At 42.2% G+C, this 23,156-nt stretch overlaps 1 protein-coding gene across 1 annotated transcript in view; it reads right to left on the minus strand.

Annotated features, from left to right (window-relative positions):
- nfasca (neurofascin homolog (chicken) a) overlaps positions 1–23,156 on the minus strand; it is a gene marked incomplete at its 3' end in the record, with an annotated part of 110,100 nt that overhangs the window by 5,882 nt on the left and 81,062 nt on the right. The window contains exons 22-28 of the mRNA XM_080727384.1: positions 22,790–23,012; positions 22,139–22,254; positions 21,561–21,771; positions 20,966–21,085; positions 20,552–20,728; positions 6,470–6,601; positions 2,263–2,332 (exon numbers count right to left, since the gene is read on the minus strand). Coding sequence (XP_080583510.1) covers positions 2,263–2,332; positions 6,470–6,601; positions 20,552–20,728; positions 20,966–21,085; positions 21,561–21,771; positions 22,139–22,254; positions 22,790–23,012 — 1,049 coding nt within the window. The remainder of the gene's footprint in view (positions 1–2,262; positions 2,333–6,469; positions 6,602–20,551; positions 20,729–20,965; positions 21,086–21,560; positions 21,772–22,138; positions 22,255–22,789; positions 23,013–23,156) is intronic.

The raw sequence follows: 23,156 nt of genomic DNA on the forward strand, positions 1-23,156 counted from the left end.
GCTTAGCAATGACCTTGACGGTAAGACAGGATGGATATTAATATTAATAAACACATTATTGATTAACAAACATAGCAAGGGCTCTCAACATGGAGATGGATGGATCACGTCGCAATAAAGACACAACATAGCACCACTTGGGCGATAATGCATGCTGATCGCACGTTCTGGCCCGAAAATAACCGTTCCGCACAAATGCTGCGCTACATGTTAAGTTTCACCGCTGTCACTGTAAATTACCTTTCAATCAATGAAAGTGCATTTTCACTTTCAATGTGATTTCAACAATAATGAAATCGTGGTGCTGTACATAAGCACAACCTGTGCATTTTGGCCTGGGTACTGAACGGTTACAGGTTATGTTTTTGTTTAAAAGTACAATATATACACTTAATACACTATCTACAATATTTAAATAGAGTGTGTCCTATATCACTCTGTTGCCTTTTTCATCATCAGAGAGTTAATTTAACGGAACCATTAAGGGCCCTTTTTAAACTCTCTAGTTAACAATCTGGATTTTACATGTACAAGTACTATAATTTTTCCAGGGCATTTTCAAGACATTATTTGAGTACAGCTACTACAGCTGTGTGTCACTCCACATAGTGGAGATATAAGTTTGATAAAGGATTATTCTGGCAGTGTGCCATTGCAGTGTTAGTTTTTAGACATGACAGTGTTAAGTTTAACAATATAAAGGCCTAGTTATACTTGCCGCAACTGCGTATGCTGTACATTTCGTCACCAGGTCATGTCCCCGCGGGGACATCTACATGCATCCCAGATTTGAGATGAAAAGAAATCCAGATGCTCTTTTGAGGAGAAGTTGAATGAAGAGAACCGTGGCTGACAATAAAGGACTTGAACTTGAAGTCATGTTTGCAGGCTTAACTGAATTAAAATCTGAATTAAAAAAAGACATCTCAAAGCTTTGCTGAAGGAATTTATTAGAATCTAAATGTCTTCAGAGTATAACAGGAATGCACAGGAATAACTGATGCAAGATAAAGTAAAGATACTGTAGAGTAAAACACCATGACACAAGTCCTTCAGTTGTCTGTAAGAAGGTCATTATTGTAGATTATGCATTGTCCTGAGTGTGGCCTGTTCTCGAACACACGCGTGTCTGCAGACACCAAATTGTAGTATAACCACAACCACGTTGCGTAGGCTGTCCGTCCGCGGACCCTTATTGCGCCTACCCAGACGCAGCAAGTATAATCAGGCCTTTATAGTCTTTGACTCAGCGGGTTGGTTAAATTGGGAATGTTAAGGAGGTAAAGTGGACAGAAAGAGAGACAGATTGAGTCTCATTCTCCAATTGGCGCACAGATCAGTGGGACCTGGAAGGAGTGAAAGACACGTCACTCACCAGCACTAAAAACAATACGCACAATGTTCAAATTAACAGCAAAATCCTGACAATTAATATAACTCTCTAGAATTATTCACTGTACATCCCTAAATTACATAACAATTTGCGAAATAATATTGTAGTTAAAAAACGCAGGACAGGATGTGCCTATACTACCGATATAGATTGGTGATTTACATTTTTAGGAATGTTTTTCTTTTGTTTGGTTTTGCATTTTTTGTTTGTTTATTTGGTAGGTTTTTTTTTGGTGTGGTGGAAAGATTACTTTTGGTCAATGTTAGGTAAGACCCTAGGTCTTATTTTGTTTTTCACCTTTGGCATAATGATATTTTCAGATTTTCAGATTATTATAGAATCAAGACGTCACAGCACACAGGCCAAGGTATTTCATGTTTTGAGTACAGCCTGGTCCTATGGCACAAGCTCCCCTACAGTATGTGTATATAACTATACTGATTCCCGCTTTGTTTTATGTACATCTCCCATGAGCTCATGTAATAAACTTCTATCATAGAATAAAATATCTCTGCCTCAACATCTTGATTGATCCAGAATGCCTTTACATTGGACGAGCCTGTATTAAAGTTGATGATGATCTACCATCAAGTGAATATATTGGCACTCCGCACTTGCTATTTTAGTTTCCAGCTCAAAAAATCTCCTAATACCACATTTGTACATATTGTACAAATTATTAATAAAAAATTAATAAACTCATCTGTTTTTCAAGCTAGATATTCCACTCATTCCATTCATTCAAATAGCTGCACGTCACACAACACCTTGCCACTCAGATAAATACCCCAACTTCCCTGGAGCCTACATGGTTCAAAGACCATACCATGACTCTTCGTGAAGAACGCGTAGGTCAGACATGTACTTACTGGTAGTCAAACGATCCATCCTGGTCTTTTTGATCCACGTGGTCCAGAGGGAGATCTTTCTTATCTCGGACTGAGGAAAGAGGAGAGTAGAAAGAAGAAACCATGCAATGTGTTAAAATAAATACTTTAACTTAAATACTTAGAGCTGAGGTTATTACAATTTTAATATAAATTAAAGATAAGTGTCTAGTGAGTCACACTGGCCACACTTCACAGCAGTCCTGTTAATACAGTATAGTTGTAATTAGTAATAGTATCATTTTTTTTTTAAAGAATTTTTATCCCACGATTTTGCAACCCATGTTCACCCAGTGCCAATTGCCTATGTAATCCTGGGCTCTGCTCTCCCTCTTCCGCGCCTGGGGAGACAACAGACTGACCTCATGCTTCCTTCAATGCATGAGTAGTCCAAGTTGTTTCTTTTCACCTGACAGGGGGGATTTCCCCGGAATGGACGTGGCGCGTGGAAGGAACACGTTATTCCAACCAGTTCCTTTCCCCTCCATCAAGCGCCCCGACTGGCCAGGGGGAGGCATTATTGAGACCAGGATTACTGCATGTTTTTGTGAGGGTATCAACCCTAGGAGACACGGGGAGAACATGCAAACTCCACACAGAAAGGCCCTATCGTCAACCCCACCTAGGGTGTGGGCGCTGATGACGCAGACTAATAGTATAATTTGAAATGAATATTTTACTTCATCTGAAATTAATCTGCGTACCTTCATCCTTTGCCACAGCAATTAGTTTTTACTGGTTTGTATTTAGCTTTTATTAGTACCCTGCAATCAAGTCTTTTTACTGGAATAGCATGGTCCCTCTGTTCTCTCTTTATCTAGGTGTTAAACACACGTTTTAGTTCTAATCTGAGTGTTACACTTCTCAAATTTCTTCTTAAATGAATTCCTTTAGGGTAGGACTGGGCGATATGGCCAAAATAAGAATTACAGGTATATATTTTTGACCAAATAACTTGATATCGATTTTGTGTTGATATCATTTTTATGACTACACGATATTCTATATCCCAGATGATTTACTCTCATATCATGATTTTTATGTGGATATATTGCCCAGCCCTACTTTGGGGTAGTCCGTATCTGGTTATTAACCACTGGGAATTAGTCTGTACTGTACTTTGACATAATCAAATTGAGACACCTACCGAGAAGGTTTGAGAAAGCAGTCATGCACCGACCACCTAGACATTATAAACACTGTAAAACATCCACAGTAATCTGTTGTCTAATGTTCAAAAAATGTAAATAATAATCAGGGTATATCAATATTCATGATACATGAATGCTGTTAGCTTTATTGCGACCGTCAGGGAGCAGTTTACTATGAAAACCTCCACCGGCCGTCCGTCCGTCACACGTCACACCTTTGCCCTGCTCATATCTCCGCATCAGTATGACATCACACCACATGTGTACACAAACCTTTGTGTACGTTGCTGTGGCAACAGTCTGTTGTTGCTGGTTTGTTAGTGTACGTTAGCAACCACCTTAGCAACCATGGTTTTACCCTAGCAACCAACTGTTTACCCTAGCAACCAACTGTTTACCATAGCAACCATGTTTTTTTACCCTAGCAACCAACTGTTTACCATAGCAACCAGATACGCAGAGCAGGGATCTCCATATATGGGCATAAACAGGTGACATCACACTGATGTCAGATACTCAGAGCAGGGATTTCTCCATAATATATGGGCATAAAAGGGATTCTGTTAGGGATCTCCATATATGGGCATAAAAGGGATTCTGTTAGGGATCTCCATATATGGGCATACAAGGGATTCTGTTAGGGATCTCCATATATGGGCATAAAAGGGATTCTGTTAGGGATCTCCATATATGGGCATAAAAGGGATTCTGTTAGGGATCTCCATATATGGGCATAAAAGGGATTCTGTTAGGGATCTCCATATATGGGCATAAAAGGGATTCTGTTAGGGATCTCCATATATGGGCATAAAAGGGATTCTGTTAGCTGTTAGTGATCTCCATATATGGGCATAAAAGGGATGCTGTTAGGGATCTCCATATATGGGCATAAAAGGGATTCTGTTAGGGATCTCCATATATGGGCATGAAAGGGATTATGTTAGGGATCTCCATATATGGGCATAAAAGGGATTGTATCCCAGATGATGCCCTGTTAGGAGATCCACACTAACAGAATCCATATATGGTCCTACCGACAGCTGCTATAAGCCAACCCTGGCGATAAGGTCTGAGTCGAAGAAATGCTTCTTTCCTGGTACTGATGTCAGCAGTGTGACAGGAGATAAGCGACCAACGGTCGCTTATCTCCCGATTAGGGAGTCTTACTGGTGTAAATACTGTCAGTGTCCATATACCGGTAAGGATATCTCTGTATCTGTCTGTCTACCAGTGTCCCTTTCATGCCATGTATGGAGATATCTGTATCTGTCAAATCTTTGTCCCTTTTATGCCCAAATATGGAGATCCCTGATGTCATCAGTATATGCCCATATATTTGGCCCAGAGTTGTAGAAGAGAGAGTTACGTCACTTACGTCGACTCCCATAGTAAGCGTGAAAAGCCTATTTACTCTATGGTGGGAAGCTAACTTAGCCTAGCTTACTGGAGCCTGTTCTCATTCCTAGCGAGCCTCTGCCCCGTCCGCCCCCATTCATTTTTCACTCGCTGGTAAGTAGACTAAATCACGTCTTTTTCACTATTTTAAAAATGGTATCTACCTTAGAGAGGCCCGTGAATGCGTTACAATGGTGAAAAAGACGTGATTTGGTCTACTTCCAGCGAGTTTAAATGACTCGGCTAGAATGGGGGGCGGACGGGGCATTGGCTCGCTAGGAATGAGAACGGCTCCATGCAAAGCCACTTCCGGTCTGCGGCGAGTTCAAAGCGTGACGCCACTCTCTTATATATCGCTCTGATTTGGCCATATGGGCATATCGGTTGAATCAGCGGTTCTGGACAACCGCATATACAAAATACTCAACGTTGGGCACCACACTCCCTTGAGTCCTTACCAATGTATACAGTGTGTTTGAATAGGTAAGTCGGGCCAAGGTCATGTGAATATATTATATGAACAAGACCATATATGGGCATAGCGATCGGATCTGTGGATCTGGGTCACCGGATGTTCACATACTGTACTGTATGACTATATCCATATGGGGTTTGTTTAGGGTTAGGTCTGAGTGATAGTGACATGGCTATGGTTCTGCCTAAAGTGCCTATACCTACAGTATATGGGTGTATCATGTTTGTTTATGGTGAGTCAGAGTGAGGTGGCAGTGGTCCACCAACCCGCCGGCCTCCCAATTTTAATATAGGGTGTCTACTGTATTATGTTACTACAGTATATTATGCTGCTTTATTAACTGCCTCATACCATTGCCATTTCTTCTAACAATGCACCCTTCAGTATGTACAGTATGTACTGGTATGCATATCATTTACTACATCAGGAATATTTGAATATCTGATGTTTTCCTTTTTCTTTCTTCTCCCCTAGATCTTATACAAAAAATATATATATTTCACCCACTTCTTTATACCCGTAAACTTGTGATGTGACAATAAAGTAGAATTTAGCCAGCAGAAAGCTGGCTGGTGGGTTTCTTCTACAGCTCATCAGCACAGATAACAGTTTGCAAACATTCCAGCCTTTGAAGCCAGAAGCTAGGATGCCCCGCCAGCTTCAGCAAGAGATGTCAAGGGCAAGTCACGATTGTATTATTATAGCATAATGTCATACACAGTCAAATCCCCAGTGTTAATTTATCCATCATAGCTCTGAGAGAGTACAAATGCATTAATTTGTACTCTCTGAGTCAAATTAACATTTACATCCCTCCAGTATTTGCTATGTAATGGGTATCATCACCCGACCTGTATACCAGGTCTTACCTTCATATTAACCACTTGAACTTGTGCAACAGTGTAGCGTGCGAAAATAAAATATCTACAAGCCCACTTGGCATTGAATTGCGATGCATTGTGAGTTTGTAGATCAGTTATTTTCAGAAAAAAATATTTGGTGTATTGGGGAAAAGGGTAGGGGGCCGACTATAGAGCCCTGGGGGACTCCAGACAACTAAGAATATAGGGTATTTTAATAGTATCATCATCACCAAACCCCTGTATACAGTTCCAGGACTTACCAGGGAATTAATAGCTATCATCAACCCCCGTATACAAGACCTTACCTGGGTATTTCCCCCCACGGCTCCTCTTGATGAAGCAGACGATCAGCAGGATGAGCACAATGAGGGCGATGGCACACATTAACCCAATGAACCAGCCTTGGGTTGCAATGTCTACATGGTCCTTGGTGTATGCTAGAGACACACATACAAAACACACACAGACACAGACAGAGACGGGGAGAAAATAGACAGAAAAAAAAAAAAAAAAGAGGATAATAAGGAGTGTGTTTTTGTGGAAGGCAGCGATTTCTCGTTAACACATCAGACGATCCGCCCTCATGGGGGACCGTCAAAAGTGTCTGCCATATAGCAGAAGGTGACAACTCCGAACCATCGTCTCATTATCCCCACACGCTGCCAGCATCCAGGCTGCTAGCCTAGCATGCCACGATTCTCACCCATAACAATACAGTGTTTGTGCTCTTTCCCACACCACGTACAGTAAGTACGTTTCAGTCGAATTTCAATGATAGACAGGATTTGGAATGAAAGGTGTAGGATTCCTGGGATTGTTTCACATGAATTACATCATGAATATTTTTCGCTATTAGAAAATAACAATGTCTGGCAATTTGACAGATTGTGAGCAATAAATATACTTACCTATAAATGTGTACGTGTCTGATAAAGGTTGTTGCGACAAAATTTGGCTAAATTGACAACAAGGATTTACATTGGTTTACAGCAAGCTTCTTACAATTCTGGAAAAATGTCTAAGACACAGTTTCAATGTCAGATTCTTAGAAATACTGATTCCTGGTACAGACTTTATCAGTTTGCTGAGCTTTTATAGAATGTGATACTTGTCTAAAATGTGAAGACATCAAGTAGGACCAAAATAGCAGAAGTTGACTGTCTGCCAGCCATAGCACTGTGATACCACCAGTCTAGCATATTCCAATTGCTGCTGAGGGAGTTGTGGCAGGAATGTGCTAGGGATAACTCACGCCGAGTAACAGCTTGTCAAATTGCCTTGAAATAATTCCGAACCACTGTTACCATTGTAAACATATAGCATAATAGTATGATGTTGCTTCTTCTCACAACATGAGGTAGGATAAGTCAGCACCATATGGACCTGCAGGAGCCATTGGTCAAACATACAAAAGCTCAACCAGTTTAATGTGAGTGTAGCACTCAGAGTAGCGCACACCTGGCCATAACATAACCCCGTGCTCACCACCAGGCCAGGTGTGGTCTCACCTGCGCTTGTCTCAAAGTGGATATATTGGCTGCTGATGCTGTTGAGCTCATGGGAGTATACCCTCAGACGGTACTTGGAACCTTCGATCAAGTCTGCCACCGTAACGGGAGGATGCTGATGCTGATTCACCATAACGACTTTCACTTGATCGCTGTCTTGGAGAAACAAGAAAGGTGCCAATCACATTCCAGAGGCCGGGGCCTGGCAGGCCACAGTAACGGCTGCATTGATTAGTGAAAGGTCACGGCACCACTCTTTTTGAGATGGCGAGGTTATTGAGGTGAATTGAGACAAAACAATGCAGCTCCCACCTTCAACATAATGGTCTGCTTTTACAGTATATCCACAGATAGCATAATGTATTTTCATCCTTTATAGTACAGGCTTTATACTTAATGGATTAGGCTCAACTCTCTGCAGTTGATGTAGACTAACTTTTGCTGCCGCATTTTCTTCCTTTATGCCTCTCTCAATGGCATAATTCTCCAGAGAAAACCAATCTAAAAATGAGGGATAGAATGATGAGACAAGAGGTAGAGGGAGGAAAAGGTGCCAGCCCTTCAGGCAACCACAATACAATAGACAAAAACATTTTCCGGAAACTAACTCCCCTGCGAATGGGCTGCTGTGGGTCATATTACCTTACATTTAAAATGACCATTTGTCCTTGAATAACACAAACTGTTAGCTAACAAAGCATTGTTTGTCTCAATTATCCATAGACCCGCACTCATCTCTAAAAGTCACACACATACAACAACCAATCCATTTCAAGCGCAACATCTGTCAGTGGAAAGACATGTCAGCCGTGACATGGCCAAGCTATGTGCACAATTTTGGAGTAATGGCAAAAGGAGGGGGGAGTGGTTAGCAAATAATGGACGTCATGCACCATGCTATACATGAGAGCATTATCACATTCATGTGATGTCATCCAACAAAAGCTCATTCCCATCACTCAGTTCCTGGAACTGCCAAACAAAGGCAGTTCCAACCCTTTTGACGGAATTAGTCAATGACGTGCTGGAAATACGGTCAAGGCTGGTGTTTTAGTTCTGTAGCTCTAACAATCAAGCAATCTCTGCTTTAGCCTTTTAGGCCAGGAAAGACATGGTCAAAATGAGCCTGTTCATTATATCAGCCACTGTTTTTAAATCAGGCATGCTATCGGCGACAATGTTCTGTCCCTGGCCATGAGTATGAACCAATAAATCAGAGTGCACTCTAGCCAACAATAAAACCATATATAAAGGGTACAATGTCAAAGCAATATCAGCTTGCACTTATGGTAAAAGGTATCTACTATACCGGTAACATTATGTAGCATTCGCATGGAAGTAGAAATTACACACATGAACCTCTTGACTGGAATCCCACAGTACACTTAATACTATTGAATACACCGCCTGCCTACGTTCTGTATGTCCTCGAGGAGATCAACTACCAACATATCATCGTTGTCGGGTGGAAACCTTGTATCTCCATGTTTCAAATTTGTATGTTTGTCTTTCTTCCACAAAGTAAAGCCCATGCATGCATGCATGCATGCATGTGTCTGTGTCTGTGCGTGTGCGTGTGTGTGTGTGAGTGTGTGTGCATGTGTGCATGCGTGCACATGTGTGCTTAAAGCCAATTATTTCACAGCACTTGTGCCTACACCTTGACATTATTTCTCAATCTCCATACTCTGTGCAACCAAGCCTTCACTTCTCCCCAAACCATAACCGCCTGTGACATACAGCTGGTCAGCCCAGAAGCAGTGAAGAGCCTCATAAGGAACGACGCCATCGTTTCTTAGTGAAGAACTTTCACATTTATCCTTGGGGTGGGTCAAATGTGGGGAGAGAGATTCGTTTTATCCGCCTAATCCCCCACCCCTCTTTCTCCCCTTTCTTGACTCTCTGGCTGGTCTATAGTCACATTCAGACAATCATTAATCATTTAAGGCCTTGTCGAAGCACATGAAAAATGCATCCTTCCTTCAAAGATGAGAGGTGGTTGATTGGAGGAGAGTTGGCAACAAAGACATCTCTGCCGGACTGAATCAGGTGACAGAAAGGAAGGAAGGAAGGAGGACAGGTGTTCTGCAGTGGTGTGGAATTGTGAATGCTTCATCTCATCTCCGGGTCAGCAAAAGCAAGCAGTGAACATGGACGGCAAGCCAGCCCAATAGCCCGGTTGCAAATGCCAGCTGAGCAGCCAAAAGCTATGCAGACATATTTATATATGCAAAGACAACCATCTGCGCGGATGCATAGGGAGGTAGAGGGAGGTAGCATGGTCGGTTGTGACATGATAATGACAGGAAAGACAGCTCATTGTCAACCAGAGAGAGAGAGAGAGAGAGAGAGAGAGAGAGAGAGAGAGAGGTGAGCAACAGCAAGAGCATGCTGGAGAGATAGTGGATATTGTTGTCGCTGTCGGGCAGAAACCTTGTATCTCCATGTTTCAAATTTGTAAAGTAAAGCCCTGCTTCATCATACAAGCCCGTCGCACAAAAGTAGTGAAAACAGCAGATCTACAAGCACACAACGCCTCGCGGTGCGAGGCGTTGTGTGCTTGTAGATCGGCTGTTCTCATTAGTTTAGTCCATTTTTTTAATGATAAAAACGAACGGAACGGTTTTGGACATACAAGGTTTCCACCCGATAACGACGATATGTAAGGGAATAGTATTTCTGTCAGTATAATACAAATTTCTAAATTCCAATATATTAATTTGTTCAATCATGTCAAATGATAAAAAAGAATCAAAAGCCAACATGTGTCAAGTTTACATTCAGGAAAGGATGTGATTTTAAAAAGACATACGTGCATGTATGCATGCACTCGCCCGCCCGCACGCACGCACGCCCGCATGCACCGCACACACACACACACACACACACACACACACACACACACACACACACACACACACACACACACACACACACACACACACACACAGACAGAGCAAGATGCCAAGGTTCCTCAGGAACTGAAAACTTGAAATTAATTTTTCAGTTAAACATATTCTTGGCGATAACTGTGTTTGAGTTTGATTCGTTTCTCTGTTTGAAGAGGATTATGAATTTCCACCCTCTTGCTCTGTACTGCGTCATACTATCAGAGATTCATTATTTATTCTATTTAATCTATTTCAAAATCTTGACTCAAGATTTTATAAAATTACATATGTAATGTAGTAGTACTGTATGTAGTATGAATTGAATCTGGCGGTATAATAGGTAAAAAAAACTGTTACCAGGCAGCAACTGAGCAGCATATGCGATGAAATTATAAATTAATTATTACCGGTACATGAAAAGGCCAAAGTAATAATACTATGCTCTTCCTGCACGGGGCTATGTAGATGTTAATCAGAATTCTATTGATAACACAATCCAGCTTCCTACTGAGCTGCAGTGAAACCATATTTAGTCTGAAAATTACATTTCTGCCCCATGAGGGTTTCTGTGAATAGAGTGTAAGTGTATTCACAGATTAATAAGTGTCATTTCAGAGTGGAGTCCTGTCCTAAATTGATAAGGGATTGTTTAATTTCTAGTCTTTACAGCCAAAGGTTAACTAAGGTTCCTAAGTCTTGTTGGCTGCAAGAAAAAAAAAAGGAAAAAAAATCTAAAACTTTTGATTTAGTATTATCTGCTATTAAATGATACTGTCTTACTTCTTTTTAATATCTATGCCACCCAGAGCTTTCAAAATCTGGCGTATATGTCTGGTCTGTTGAATCTGGGCTAAAGCCATCTTCATAGATATTTAGTTTGTAACATTTGTTTGCACAAATGATCTGCCCTCTACACTAAATCTGTATCCCTGTGTCTTTTCTTTCTGTATTAATTTTCTCCCTCTAACTCAGAGCCTCACTGCTCTAACAGTTCTCCCAACAGTTTCCCAAATTCCCCTTCTGTTTCTGCCTCAAGGATTTAGAAGAAGTGATCTGGCAAATATAAAGCCTGCGGGTTTGCTCTGGTTTCTTACTGTCCAGTGTGAACTCTAGCACAAACTCGTTTCTGCCGAGCGGGAAGTTGTGACTCCAGCTGACGTTAGCGTAGTTACTGTTAGGCTCCACCGTCAGATTCCAGATCTCCCGCCCTGGGGCCACTACACAGGGGATCAGGGGTGAGGGGATCAAAGGTCAAAGGGTCAAGGGCAGAGAGGGCATGGTTACAACAACCACACACAGGTCGTCGGTTAAGGTGTAGTCAGGGAGCTTCATCTATACACTATATAGGAACACTAAGGGACCATTTCACACAGGGCTGGGGTCAACGGAAATCTTGGTCCACTCGAAACATGAAATAAATGGAATCGATTCGTGGATAGAAACTTTGCACACACAAAAGTTCAAGAGATTATTCGTCACTGTCTGGCCAAAACCTCTTAACTTCATTTCTGAGGTTTTTGATTTTTTTTTTTGCATAAATCAGGGCTATTGAACACCCTTTACATCTGAGTGTTGGTTAAAATAATATTGAACCAATGGAAAATAGTAAAAAGTGCTTGGGACAAAACCTCATAACTTCACACTTTCTGCCAAAAGTCCACCCGATTGGCCCTCTATTCTTTTCATAAATATGTGCTATTGAACACCCTTTACGTCTGTGTGTTGGTTAAAATAATATTGAACCAGTGAAAAGTAGTTAAAAGCCCTTCAAAACCTCTTAACTCCACTTGAGTTCATTTTCCTGAAAATTAACATTTTGGAGTTGCGAGGTTTCGGCCCGACAGCAGAGATATATTCTTTTTTCAGTGCGTGAACATTTTAATTGCACCGCTTACATCTTTTTTTGATTGAAATCAAACTCAAATTGAACCTAACCCTACGGAAAATAATTACTTTTACTTCTACTCCACTGCATCTTAGAGGAAAATATTGTACTTTTACTCCTCTACAATTATATGAAAACCTTAGTTACTAGTTACTCTGTAGATTTTGATTATTATTATTACAAAACATAAATTAACCACTTCATTTTTTTTGGCCATTTGAAAATAGCAGTAGATAGGCTGTTTACATTATATTATTGTACTTTTACTCAAGTACATTTTGAATCCCAGAGTTTTACTTTTAACAGAGTATTTCTATATTGCAGAATTTAAACTTTTACTTAAGTAAAATAAAATTTAACTTTTCCACCACTGGGGTAAACACTCTTTGCAAATGCCTTAGTTATTAACATTAACTCATTTCAAAATGTGTGGTAGGAGAAGACCATAGTCTTTGATAACTGCGTTGGTAAGATGGCGTAAGATGGCTCTGTAAAACCTCATCAAATGTGTCTCTCAGCTAAAAAAGGGGAAAAAAAATAATTCTATGTCAGTTGAAACACATAGGAAAGACAAGAGGAAAGGACACCGTGTACCCAGTACGTTCTGCTCAGTACGCTTGGTGGTGGTGGTAGGCTCAGTAGTAGTTGTAGTGGAGGTAGTGGTAGTAGTAGGTGGCGTAGTTGTAGTAGATGTACTAATGGTTGTAGGAGCAATGGTGGTAGGAGGAAGAGGGGCAAGAGGAGGAGGAGTAGGAGGAGCAACAGTCGAGGACACAACGGCGTCCGTAACGTCGACTACAGGGGGAGGAGGGGGAAAGAGCAAAGGGTTAACTCAAGTCAAGTCAAGTTTATTATACTGCATTTGGCTGTATTTTTGATTGTCTTAAGGTCAGCTCTTATGCCTTAACTCAGGGGTCTTCAACAGGCGGTCCTAAGAGTTACTACAGGGGGGGCTGCCAAATCCTTGTGTGATAGGATCATTATTTTTAAATTAACAACTTGAACCCTCGCAACCCTATTCTGAGGAGAACTTTAGCCAAAGATAGCAAATAGGTTTGATGTAGAGGTAAAAAAGAGCAGACCAAGTACAGAGTGAAAGGTCAAGTTTACTAAGTATCGACGATTAAAGTCGAGAAAAAAAAAGAAACCAACATAGACAGATGACAGTGCTGTCAAACAAGTCTATGAATCGATCTATGAAATCGATGAAAATCTCTATCACATATTTATACAATATGTAGAGGAGGTCCCTGCTTCATCTCTCTCTCAGCTAAAGGGTCCTTGGCCTGAAAACACAGAAGACCCCTGCCTTAACTTAAAGGCCTGTCCATACTGTCTCCGACCAACAAACCTTTCGTCTGAGAGTTCCGACTTTCTGACATGCAGCTTTCCGAACTCTAATTTCGAGGTAATGCTTTTCAGAAGATGCGAGTGGCGTCATTTTGTAGTTGAACCGGACCTTTCCGACAAAACGTTTGGTGGTCGGAGACAGTATGGACATGCCTTTAAGTTAAGGCATAAGAGCTGGTACAAGACAATCAAAATAGAGCCCTGCAGCTCATATCGCAAAGCACGACCAAAAATATAAATCACAAGAGCAAAAATAAACCACATACAATATGTAACATGATACAAATAAAAATAAAATACACACACACACAAATACACAAAAGCGTGATAAAATACAATATCACAATACACAACTCCTGTATACACGGTTAGGGTTAACCCTAACAGGTTAGTATGAAGGTTAAAAGAAAGACAGGGAGGCAATCAAATGAAGAGACAGACAAAGACACAATGAACCAGGGGAGTGGCGCTAATCAACACCGATCAACACAATGCTTGATTATTGCGCTTAGGATCCACTTCGATTCACTTATCAAAATCAATAAATCATTACAACTTTGATATTTGATAATATTTGATGTAGTAAAGATTATTACACTGTGCATGCGAGTACATGTGTTTGTTCAAATCCACATTTAACCACGGCTGTGAGTCAAACATTTCATTGTCTCTATATTAACCACTTTGGAGACCTGAAGGACAACTCCTACATAATACTGATGTGTCAGTGCCACCAAGAGGCCAATTGCTGTTATTACAAATGTACCTGGAAATATAGGAATCAGTACTACAGTCTAAGTTCTCCAGGCAACATTAGCATTAAAACCAGCTTTACCTTGAGGGTGATGGTCTCTGCAGCCACTATGAGAGTCTATCTAGCCTAGTAGTGGTAGTTCATGCAGTGTTTACTCACATCACAAGTAGGGCTGTCACAATTATGACATTTTACATGACGATTAATTGTCACTCAAATAATTGCGATTAACGATTTAATTGTGTATTTGTCGTTGACAATTACATCCCTGTTTGGCTTTTAGGCTTTGAAGTTGCACATACTTAAAAAAAGAACATTGATCTACAAGCTCACAACGGGTCGCAATGCGACGTGTTGTGAGCTTGCAGATTGGCTATTTCCACTACTTTTTTTAAAGTGTTTGTAATTATATTAACATTTCTCAACATGTAAACGATTATGGCGATTATGCAAAAATAATTGCGATTACCTCAAATAATTGCGATTAGACGATTATGTAATAATTGTGACAGCTCTACCCACCATGCTCTCAATCCGCCCCAAAAAGCCCACCCAGTGTTAATGCAGGAGGGGATGTAGTGGAGGGAGAGGAAGCAGGCTTGAACTAAAAGTTCAAGAGCCTACGGTACATGACTCATAAATATGCCAGCCAGTTCAATGGCCATGCAAAACAATAAGCCAACCGATGACCACATCGGTCAAAAGGAGCAATCACATTGCCGTTTGGGAGAAGCCCAAGCCCAAACCTGAGACCTGCCTTACCTGTAAAACCCCAACCCTTCCGATGTGGGTTGGACAGTGTCTATACTTTTGACCCAGTGAAAAGAAGCAATGGATGAAATGGCAAGAGCTAGCGTGATTCTCCATCAGTCTGAGGCACAAGGCACAAGGCAGCGGTGCTCAAGCAAGCAGGTGGCAGAGCAAGAAGCCAGTCAGCCAAAACGATTGGGAAGCAGATGACAATGAAAAGATAAATGCTCTTGTTTGTTTTCCCCAGAAAACTCTTTGGATCACACAACAAGTCAAAACTCTCGATCAAAATGTCAATGTAAGCGAGTGCAATGGCTCTCCTCCCAGACACGTTCTCAAAACGATAACAGACGTCATTGCAAATGCATTCCATGATCATAAATGAGTGAGTGACCCCTTTAGACGACTCAGTCGGTACACAAGGCTAAACTGTGGCTGTGACAGACAGGGAGAGGACGTCACGTGATGCCTTGAGGTTTCATTGAAAGGTGTGGCATCAGGGATTGGTGCAGGGGGGTTCAATTGCAGCACAACATAGAGAGGTTCTATCTAAGAACTGATAATATCACAATATACAGTAAAATATGTTTAAAAGTATTACAGTGATAGTGTGTTGTTCACTAACGGTGTTATGAGTGACTGTGTGAGTGATATGTTACTGTATGTACAGTGCAGTAAAACTCCGTCCAAGACATCAGCAGAGTGGAGAATGCATTCAATCCCTGAAAGCACACGGTGACTGATGAATAAGGTATTCACACAGAAAAGGAAGAAGGAATGGATAGACAAGGAGTCTATCAAACAGGTGTGTGGATGGATGGATGGATGAAAAATTTGACGTCAGTTCAACCCAGTGCACAGATAATCATATCGGCTTACAGTTACCGCCTGCTAATTCTTTGTTTCTGATTTGTAAACATTTTAAATACAGCTAATTGTCATCGAGGAAAAAAAACAGCAGCTAACTATTCAGCATTTAATAGACCCAATGAATCATCTGTGTTGTTAAATATCTGGTGAATAAATGATGTTGTCATTATTCCACCAGTGCCATTAAATGACAGGTGATGAATGTTGTTTTGCTTCGCATTGAGGGGAACACGAGGCAATTCAGATGATGGCTGAATTTCAAAGTGAGCTGACTCCAAGCTACTGTAGCAAGCACAGTTGCTATTAATGGGCCTCAGCGGGATTGGAAAAACTAAAACTGCCTGGAAGCCAGGACTGCACAATATTAGTTACAGGGGAAGATAAAAAGCACAGGACAGCTCCATTATTAGCTACAGCGTAACGTAGATCCACATTATGTTGGTTAGAAATGCAACATGCTAGAGCAGTAGTTCTCAAACTTGGGGTCGGGACCAAGTGGGGTCCCCAAATTATTTAGCGGGGTCCCCAGAAGATTAGCTTAATGTCATTTGTTTTTCTCACTCAATGGTAAACAAACCAACACACAGTATAGTGTATACCGTACAGGGTATCTGCACATTTCTAAAGTGACAATTTAAGGACTTTCAAGACCGTTTTAATGCCAAACTGTCAAATATTAAGTAAGCAGGAGGCGGACATCGTGAAAATAGATGATCTACATGCTCACAGCGCCTCGCGTTGTTGCGAGGCGTTGTGAGCATGTAGAGCTGCTATTTTCACAATATTTATCTGTGGAACCGAGTCACATTAAATGTAATACCTACAATTCCAAGTGCTTGTCAGAGTGGGAGGTACTAGCTCAATTATGTTTATTTTGGGGGTAAAAAAAAAAAAAGAAAAAAAAAAAAAACGTTTGAGAACCCCTGCTCTAGAGGTACACTGGACATCCCCAGTTCCGGGGGGAGAGGGCGAGAGATGGAAGGATAGGGGGGAAGCAAGAAAAGACAAGCAGACGGACAGATAGGCAGACAAGATGTGCTTCTTTTGCCCCCCCATTACCTAGACCTGAGGTGTCAGTAGTAACGGAGCTTGTAAAGTCTTCTGCCAGTGAAGAAACAGGAGAGAGACAGACAGAGAGGGGGAGAGACAAGTGGTGTGAGAGAAAGAGAGAGCGTGTGAAGGGAAGGGAAAAGAAGAACAAGACAAGCTACAAGAGAGAGAGGCAGCGGTTAAAAGACAGGAGAGACAGACACTGCAGGAAGGGTAGACCACGAGGGAGGGAGTAAACAATGAGACACAGACCAAAACAGAGACACTGACAAAGAAAAGAGACAGACAGGAGAGTGCGTGTGCGCACGTGTGCATGTGCGTGTGTGTGTGTGTGTGTGTGTGTGTGTGTGTGTGTGCTAGGGCATTCACGAATAGTGATTTTTAGTATTCTAATTATTCGACCTCAAAGTATTCGAATAGTCGAATATTCGACAGGACTGGCCAAACTGTCAAATATTAAGTAAGCAAGAGGCGAACATTGTGAAAATAGCCGATCTACATGCTCACAACGCCTCGCAACGCGAGGCGTTGTGAGCATGTAGATCTGCTATTTTCACAATATTTATCTGCGGAACCGAGTCACATTAAATGTAATACCTACAATTCCAAGTGCTTGTCAGGTTGGGGGTCCCCAGTTCAAATATGTTTATTTTGGGGGTCACTGCCTAAAAAGGTTTGAGTACCCCTGGTATAGAGCATTACAAAATTCATCCACCAGGGGCATTGACAACTCATTCTTATGACTTCCTATCTAGCCAAGCTTTATAAACTATATATATTTTTAAAGAGAAAACAATAAAACTAAAAAATATAATAATAAGCGAATATTCGACTTCGGTGAACAACGTCGAATAGAGACTTTGATATTCGAATATTCGAATATTTGGTGAATACCCTAGTGTGTGCGTGTGTGTGCATGCGTGCGTGCGTGTGTGCGTACATGTGCGTCTGTCCCAGCCAATTATCATGATGATAATGTCATTCCTTGAAGAGCATTTCGCTCTGTCTGACACCATAACAAAGAACCCAGTGTTTACCCTCCTCTCCACACACACACACACACACACACACACACACACACACACACATGCAAGCACACGCGTGCACACGCATGCACACGCACGCATGTCGCACGCACACAAACACTGCTGATCTAGGATCACTGCTGGTCAGCTCCCAGTGGTCTCTGTCACTCATTCCCATTCCAAATGTAAAGCTGATCCGTGATCGGCCCCCTCTCACACAGGGCTGTGTTGTGAATACAGTCCCTGTTCTGTTTGGCGCTAATCTTAGCCGGCACACAATCCGACCAACCCAGTTCCCATGCAAAGAAAAGCATTGAAATGGTATAATTAAATAGTCAAAGACTTGGGCTGGGTAGGATTTACAACGTCTTGTGGGATATTTGGGTTCTTTGCTTTGATGCAATTGATCAGGATTCCTAGACAGTGTTCAGACAAAAGTGATAGAGAAACTAGGTCAGAAGATGACCCATTACAGCTTCACATGTTTCGTTTTCTATGTTGCAATTATTGTATGTAAAGCAAAGATTTGTCATCTTTCACAATTCTATTTTTTGTTCTACAGTATAATCTCCATGCACACATTGGTTTCATTGAATTGAATATCGGTGGCCTTGTGGTTAGCGTGTACGCCCCGAGACTGGGAGATTGGTGGTTCAGTTCCCAAAGAGTCATACCAAAGACTAAAATGGAACGCAATGCTACTCTGCTAGGCTCTCAGCAAGGGTTGGATTGGTGGGTCTCTGCAATATAATAGTGTCATGTCCAAGATGTGTACTTGTACTTCAAGATGCTTCATGCCACAGAAACAGGTGATAGGTTCCTGACCTATAGGCCACATGGATCAGGAACTGTTGGTTCCCAAGGCTTTTTTTAGATATTTTGTTAACCCTTAGTAGGTCCCTTACTTTTTTCTCGCTACACTAAATATCTTCGCGGAACATAGCCGATCTGCAAGCCCACAACGTGCCTTGCTGCCAAACATTGTGAGTGCGTAGATCGGCTATTTTTGCTGAATGTTCACTCCAGAATATGGATGCTGTGTGTGTGTGTGCGTGTGCATGTGTGCGTGTGTGTGTGAGTGCGTGTGTGCGCGACTGCGCGTGTGAAAATTCTGTTGAACTCTTACAGTATATTGGAACCAATATGAATGTGCAGCTCTGAGCAGGATGAGCGGGATGAAAATCAATCATGTTTTGTACTTGTTCATATATTCTTATTCGTGTACCACAGATATATTGTGACTCCACACAAACACAGTGACTGTCTGGAATAAGTTGATTTAATTACCTTTTAAGTCTTTTTTTCAAACCCCCCCTAATTTATAAAGAAATAAAAAGTGATCAGGGGAAGGAACAAAGCTGTGTCAGTGACATGCAAAGTGTCTGAGCACATAACTTACCTGACTTACAGTCAGTCAGTCAGTGGTGCCTTGTTATTGGTTTAATATCTACCAAAGCATGCGGTAAACATGGCCTCGGCGAAGTAGAAATCCCTTAATTCTATGCTGAACCTGATAAACAACATTCAAAATCACATGCCTGCCATTTTTTATCTAACTTCCCACCTCGTCGGGTGGAGGTTTCCCACCCCCGAGTATGAAGTAAACCAGTGGTTCCCAAACCATTATAATTTCAATAACTCTGAGAGTGTACTGTACAGCAGTGGTTCTCAACCTTTTTCAGGCCACAAACCCCAAAATAATCATATTTTAACTGGGGACCCCCACACTGCACAAGCACTTGGAACTGTAGGAGTTGGCACTGTAGGAGTTTGACTCGATCTATTCCATTGTGAAAATAGCCGATCTACATGCTCACAACGAGCATGTAGATCTGCTATTTTCACAATTTCTGCCTCTAATATTTAGCAATTTTATCAATGTTTGACCAGAGGTACTAGAAATGTCTTTAAAGTCCTTAAATTGTCACTTTGGAAATGTGCAGATAACCTGTATACACTACTGTATGTTGGTCTGTTTACTGTTGAGTGAGAAAACAATGTTGCACATTAAGTTACTCATCTGGGGCCCCCCCAAAATAATCTGGGGACCCCCCTGGGTGTCCCGACCCACAGGTTGAGAACCACTGCTGTACAGTACACTGTACACTCTCAGAGGGAACTCAGAGGCTCCCTGGATCCCACTTTGAGAACCACTTAATTAACAAACATAATGTATTCATTCATAACCGAGAGTCTACAAATGTAACCGTGTGTGTGTGTGTGTGTGTGTGTGTGTGTGTGTGTGTGTGTGTGTGTGTGTGTGTGTGTGTGTGTGTGTGTGTGCGCGCGTGCGAGAAACCTCACCTTCGTTGGCAGAGTATGGGGACTCCTCGACGTACTCGTCCCCTGCCCCCACCCGTGTGAGGGCGGAGAGGGAGAACTTGAAGCGCACGGAGCGGTCGGTGTGTAGACGCATCGTGTGTTGTGTCTCGTTAGGGAGAAAAGTCTCCACCCGTTGGCGGCCCACCCGTGAGCCGTTGACTGTACACAAATCACACACACGCGCACACACACGCACGCACGCACGCACACACACACACACACACAAGAATGAGACAGAGGCACCGCTAGAGAGACAGCAATAGGTGGTTTATAAGAAGTGTAAGAGTGTAAGAATGGGTGGGCCCTTGCTATTTTCGGAAAAGGGATTTGGTGTTGTAAAAAAGGAGGGGGCTTGTATGAGTACTCGCAGTCTGTTGGCCAATGAGAGCAGCTCACCTGTCTGATACTTGAGCTGGTATCCAATCAGAATGCCGTTGGGCTCCGGCGGTGTGTCCCACTCCAGGCGGATATGGTCGGAGAACTGCACAATCTTGAAGAACTTGGGAGCAGACGGTACTAAACACACACAAATAAGGATAGTATGTGAAGTAAAAACAGGCAGTATTAAACATGAGGACATCTACATCTTCACATAATTTTGGATGGCCCACTGAACCTGAAGTACCGTATATTACCAAATAGCCCGGTGGCAAATAGCAGCCGGGGGTCTCTGACACCATTTTGCGTATTAAACGCCTCGTTCAAATAAACGCTGGGTTCCCAAATAAAAGCAGAGGCTATTATTTGCATGGGGGCTTTATTTGCAGTTTCTTCAGCCAAATTGGAACTGTAACCATAATAATGGCCCGGTGCAAGCCGGTGAAAGAAATAATTAAAAGCCTGTTGCAAATAGCCACTAGGTTCTTTTAAATGCCTGGGGAACAAATAGATTTTTCGTATTAAACATCCACGCTACTATTTGGTAATATGGTAGTAGTTGCTCGTCCCCACAATCCCTCCATATCCCCTCTCCTCCACCCCTCTCTCTCACCTCCCTCCTTGGTGGTGAACTCCACGGTGTTGCTGGGCGGACCCTCGAAGTGGCTGTTGGCCACCACCATGAACATCTTGTACTGGGAGAAGGGCATCAGTTCACCCAGGACGCCGGAGGGCTGCGCCGCCGTGGTGTAGAAGCCTTTGTTCTTAACCTCCTTGTTCACCCGCAGGTTCTTCAGCAGACTGGCCTCCCGCCAGTAGTAGAGCTGGTAGGAGGCAAGGAAGGAAGGAAGGAAGGAAGGAAGGAAGGAAGGAAGGAAGGAAGGAAGGAAGGAAGGGAGGGAGGTAGGGAGGGAGGGAGGGAGGGAGGGAGGGAAAGAAACAAAGAAAAGACAATTATGAAGGGAAAATTGTAGGTACAGTAAACAGAAAGGATATTTCGGGCAACACACACACACTCACTCATGTATGCACACAAACACAAGTAGTACATTCAAGGTTATTGCTCGAGTATGACCGACTGTGTGTGTGTGTGTGTGTGTGTGTGTGTGTGTGTGTGTGTGTGTGTGTGTGTGTGTGTGTGTGTGTGTGTGTGTGTGTGTGTGTGTGTGTGTGTGTGTGCTTTTGTCTCACCCTGTATTCATTGAATTCTCCCAGTATAGTGCTGGGATCTACTGGCTTCCAGTGGACATGGACCTGGGTGCTGTCTATCTTTGACACACGCAGGTCTGTGGGAGGCTCAGTTGGCTCTGGAGAGAAACATTAAAGAAAGGACGTGTCAGTGAGTAGTGTGTGTGTGTGTGTGTGTGTGTGTGTGTGTGTGTGTGTGTGTGTGTGTGTGTGTGTGTGTGTGTGTGTGTGAGTCAAAAGGGCACTGTACTGAACCCACTTCAAGCACTAACTATACCCCCATTTTTGCACACCTTGAAGGAACTTCAAGTAACTTGTAGGAACTCTAATCCAGACGATAGTCACAATAACCCATACCTTTTGATTTGAGCTCAAGTCAACTATCTGTGACTTTGGACATAGATGTTATCTTATATGAACAGTCAGAGCACAAATGTCATATAGTAATAATTACTTATAGATAAATAGATACCTTTATTATCCCATGAGGGAAATTCAGTTGCCCAGAGGTAGCACAGCAGTTTAAGGTTACAAGTTACAAAGAAGTAAGAAAAAGAAAAAGAGTACTGTAGTGTACAGTCCAAAGAGCAAGGCACAAAAAACGTATACAACAATGGCTGAAGTACTCTTCCCATGACGTGTGTATGAACTTACTGTCCTCCCCCGAGTATCCAACGACAACGTTAGACACCGGTCCCTCTCCGTAGTCATTTATGGCCTGGATTTTGAGCTCATAAGGCACGTATGTCTCTGTGTCATGGATCACATGCTTGGCCCCCACAGTGGTCACATTATTCCACTCTGCTCCCGAATCCTTCCGCCTCCACCACACATTATAGTGCAGGTTAGGGCCGTTCCTCTGAAGGTCCAGTAGAGGCTGAAGACATAAGACAATGCTCACTGTGAACAGGCTGCACTGAACCTAAGACCTTAGTAAAACCTGATGGTAATCATGGAGCATTAATGTTATGTACTAGATCATTATATCATATCGTCGCTGTCGGGCAGAAACCTTATATCT

The sequence above is a fragment of the Nannobrachium achirus genome (assembly GCF_963921795.1).
Source record: "Nannobrachium achirus genome assembly, chromosome: 6".
Lineage (NCBI taxonomy): Eukaryota > Metazoa > Chordata > Actinopteri > Myctophiformes > Myctophidae > Nannobrachium > Nannobrachium achirus.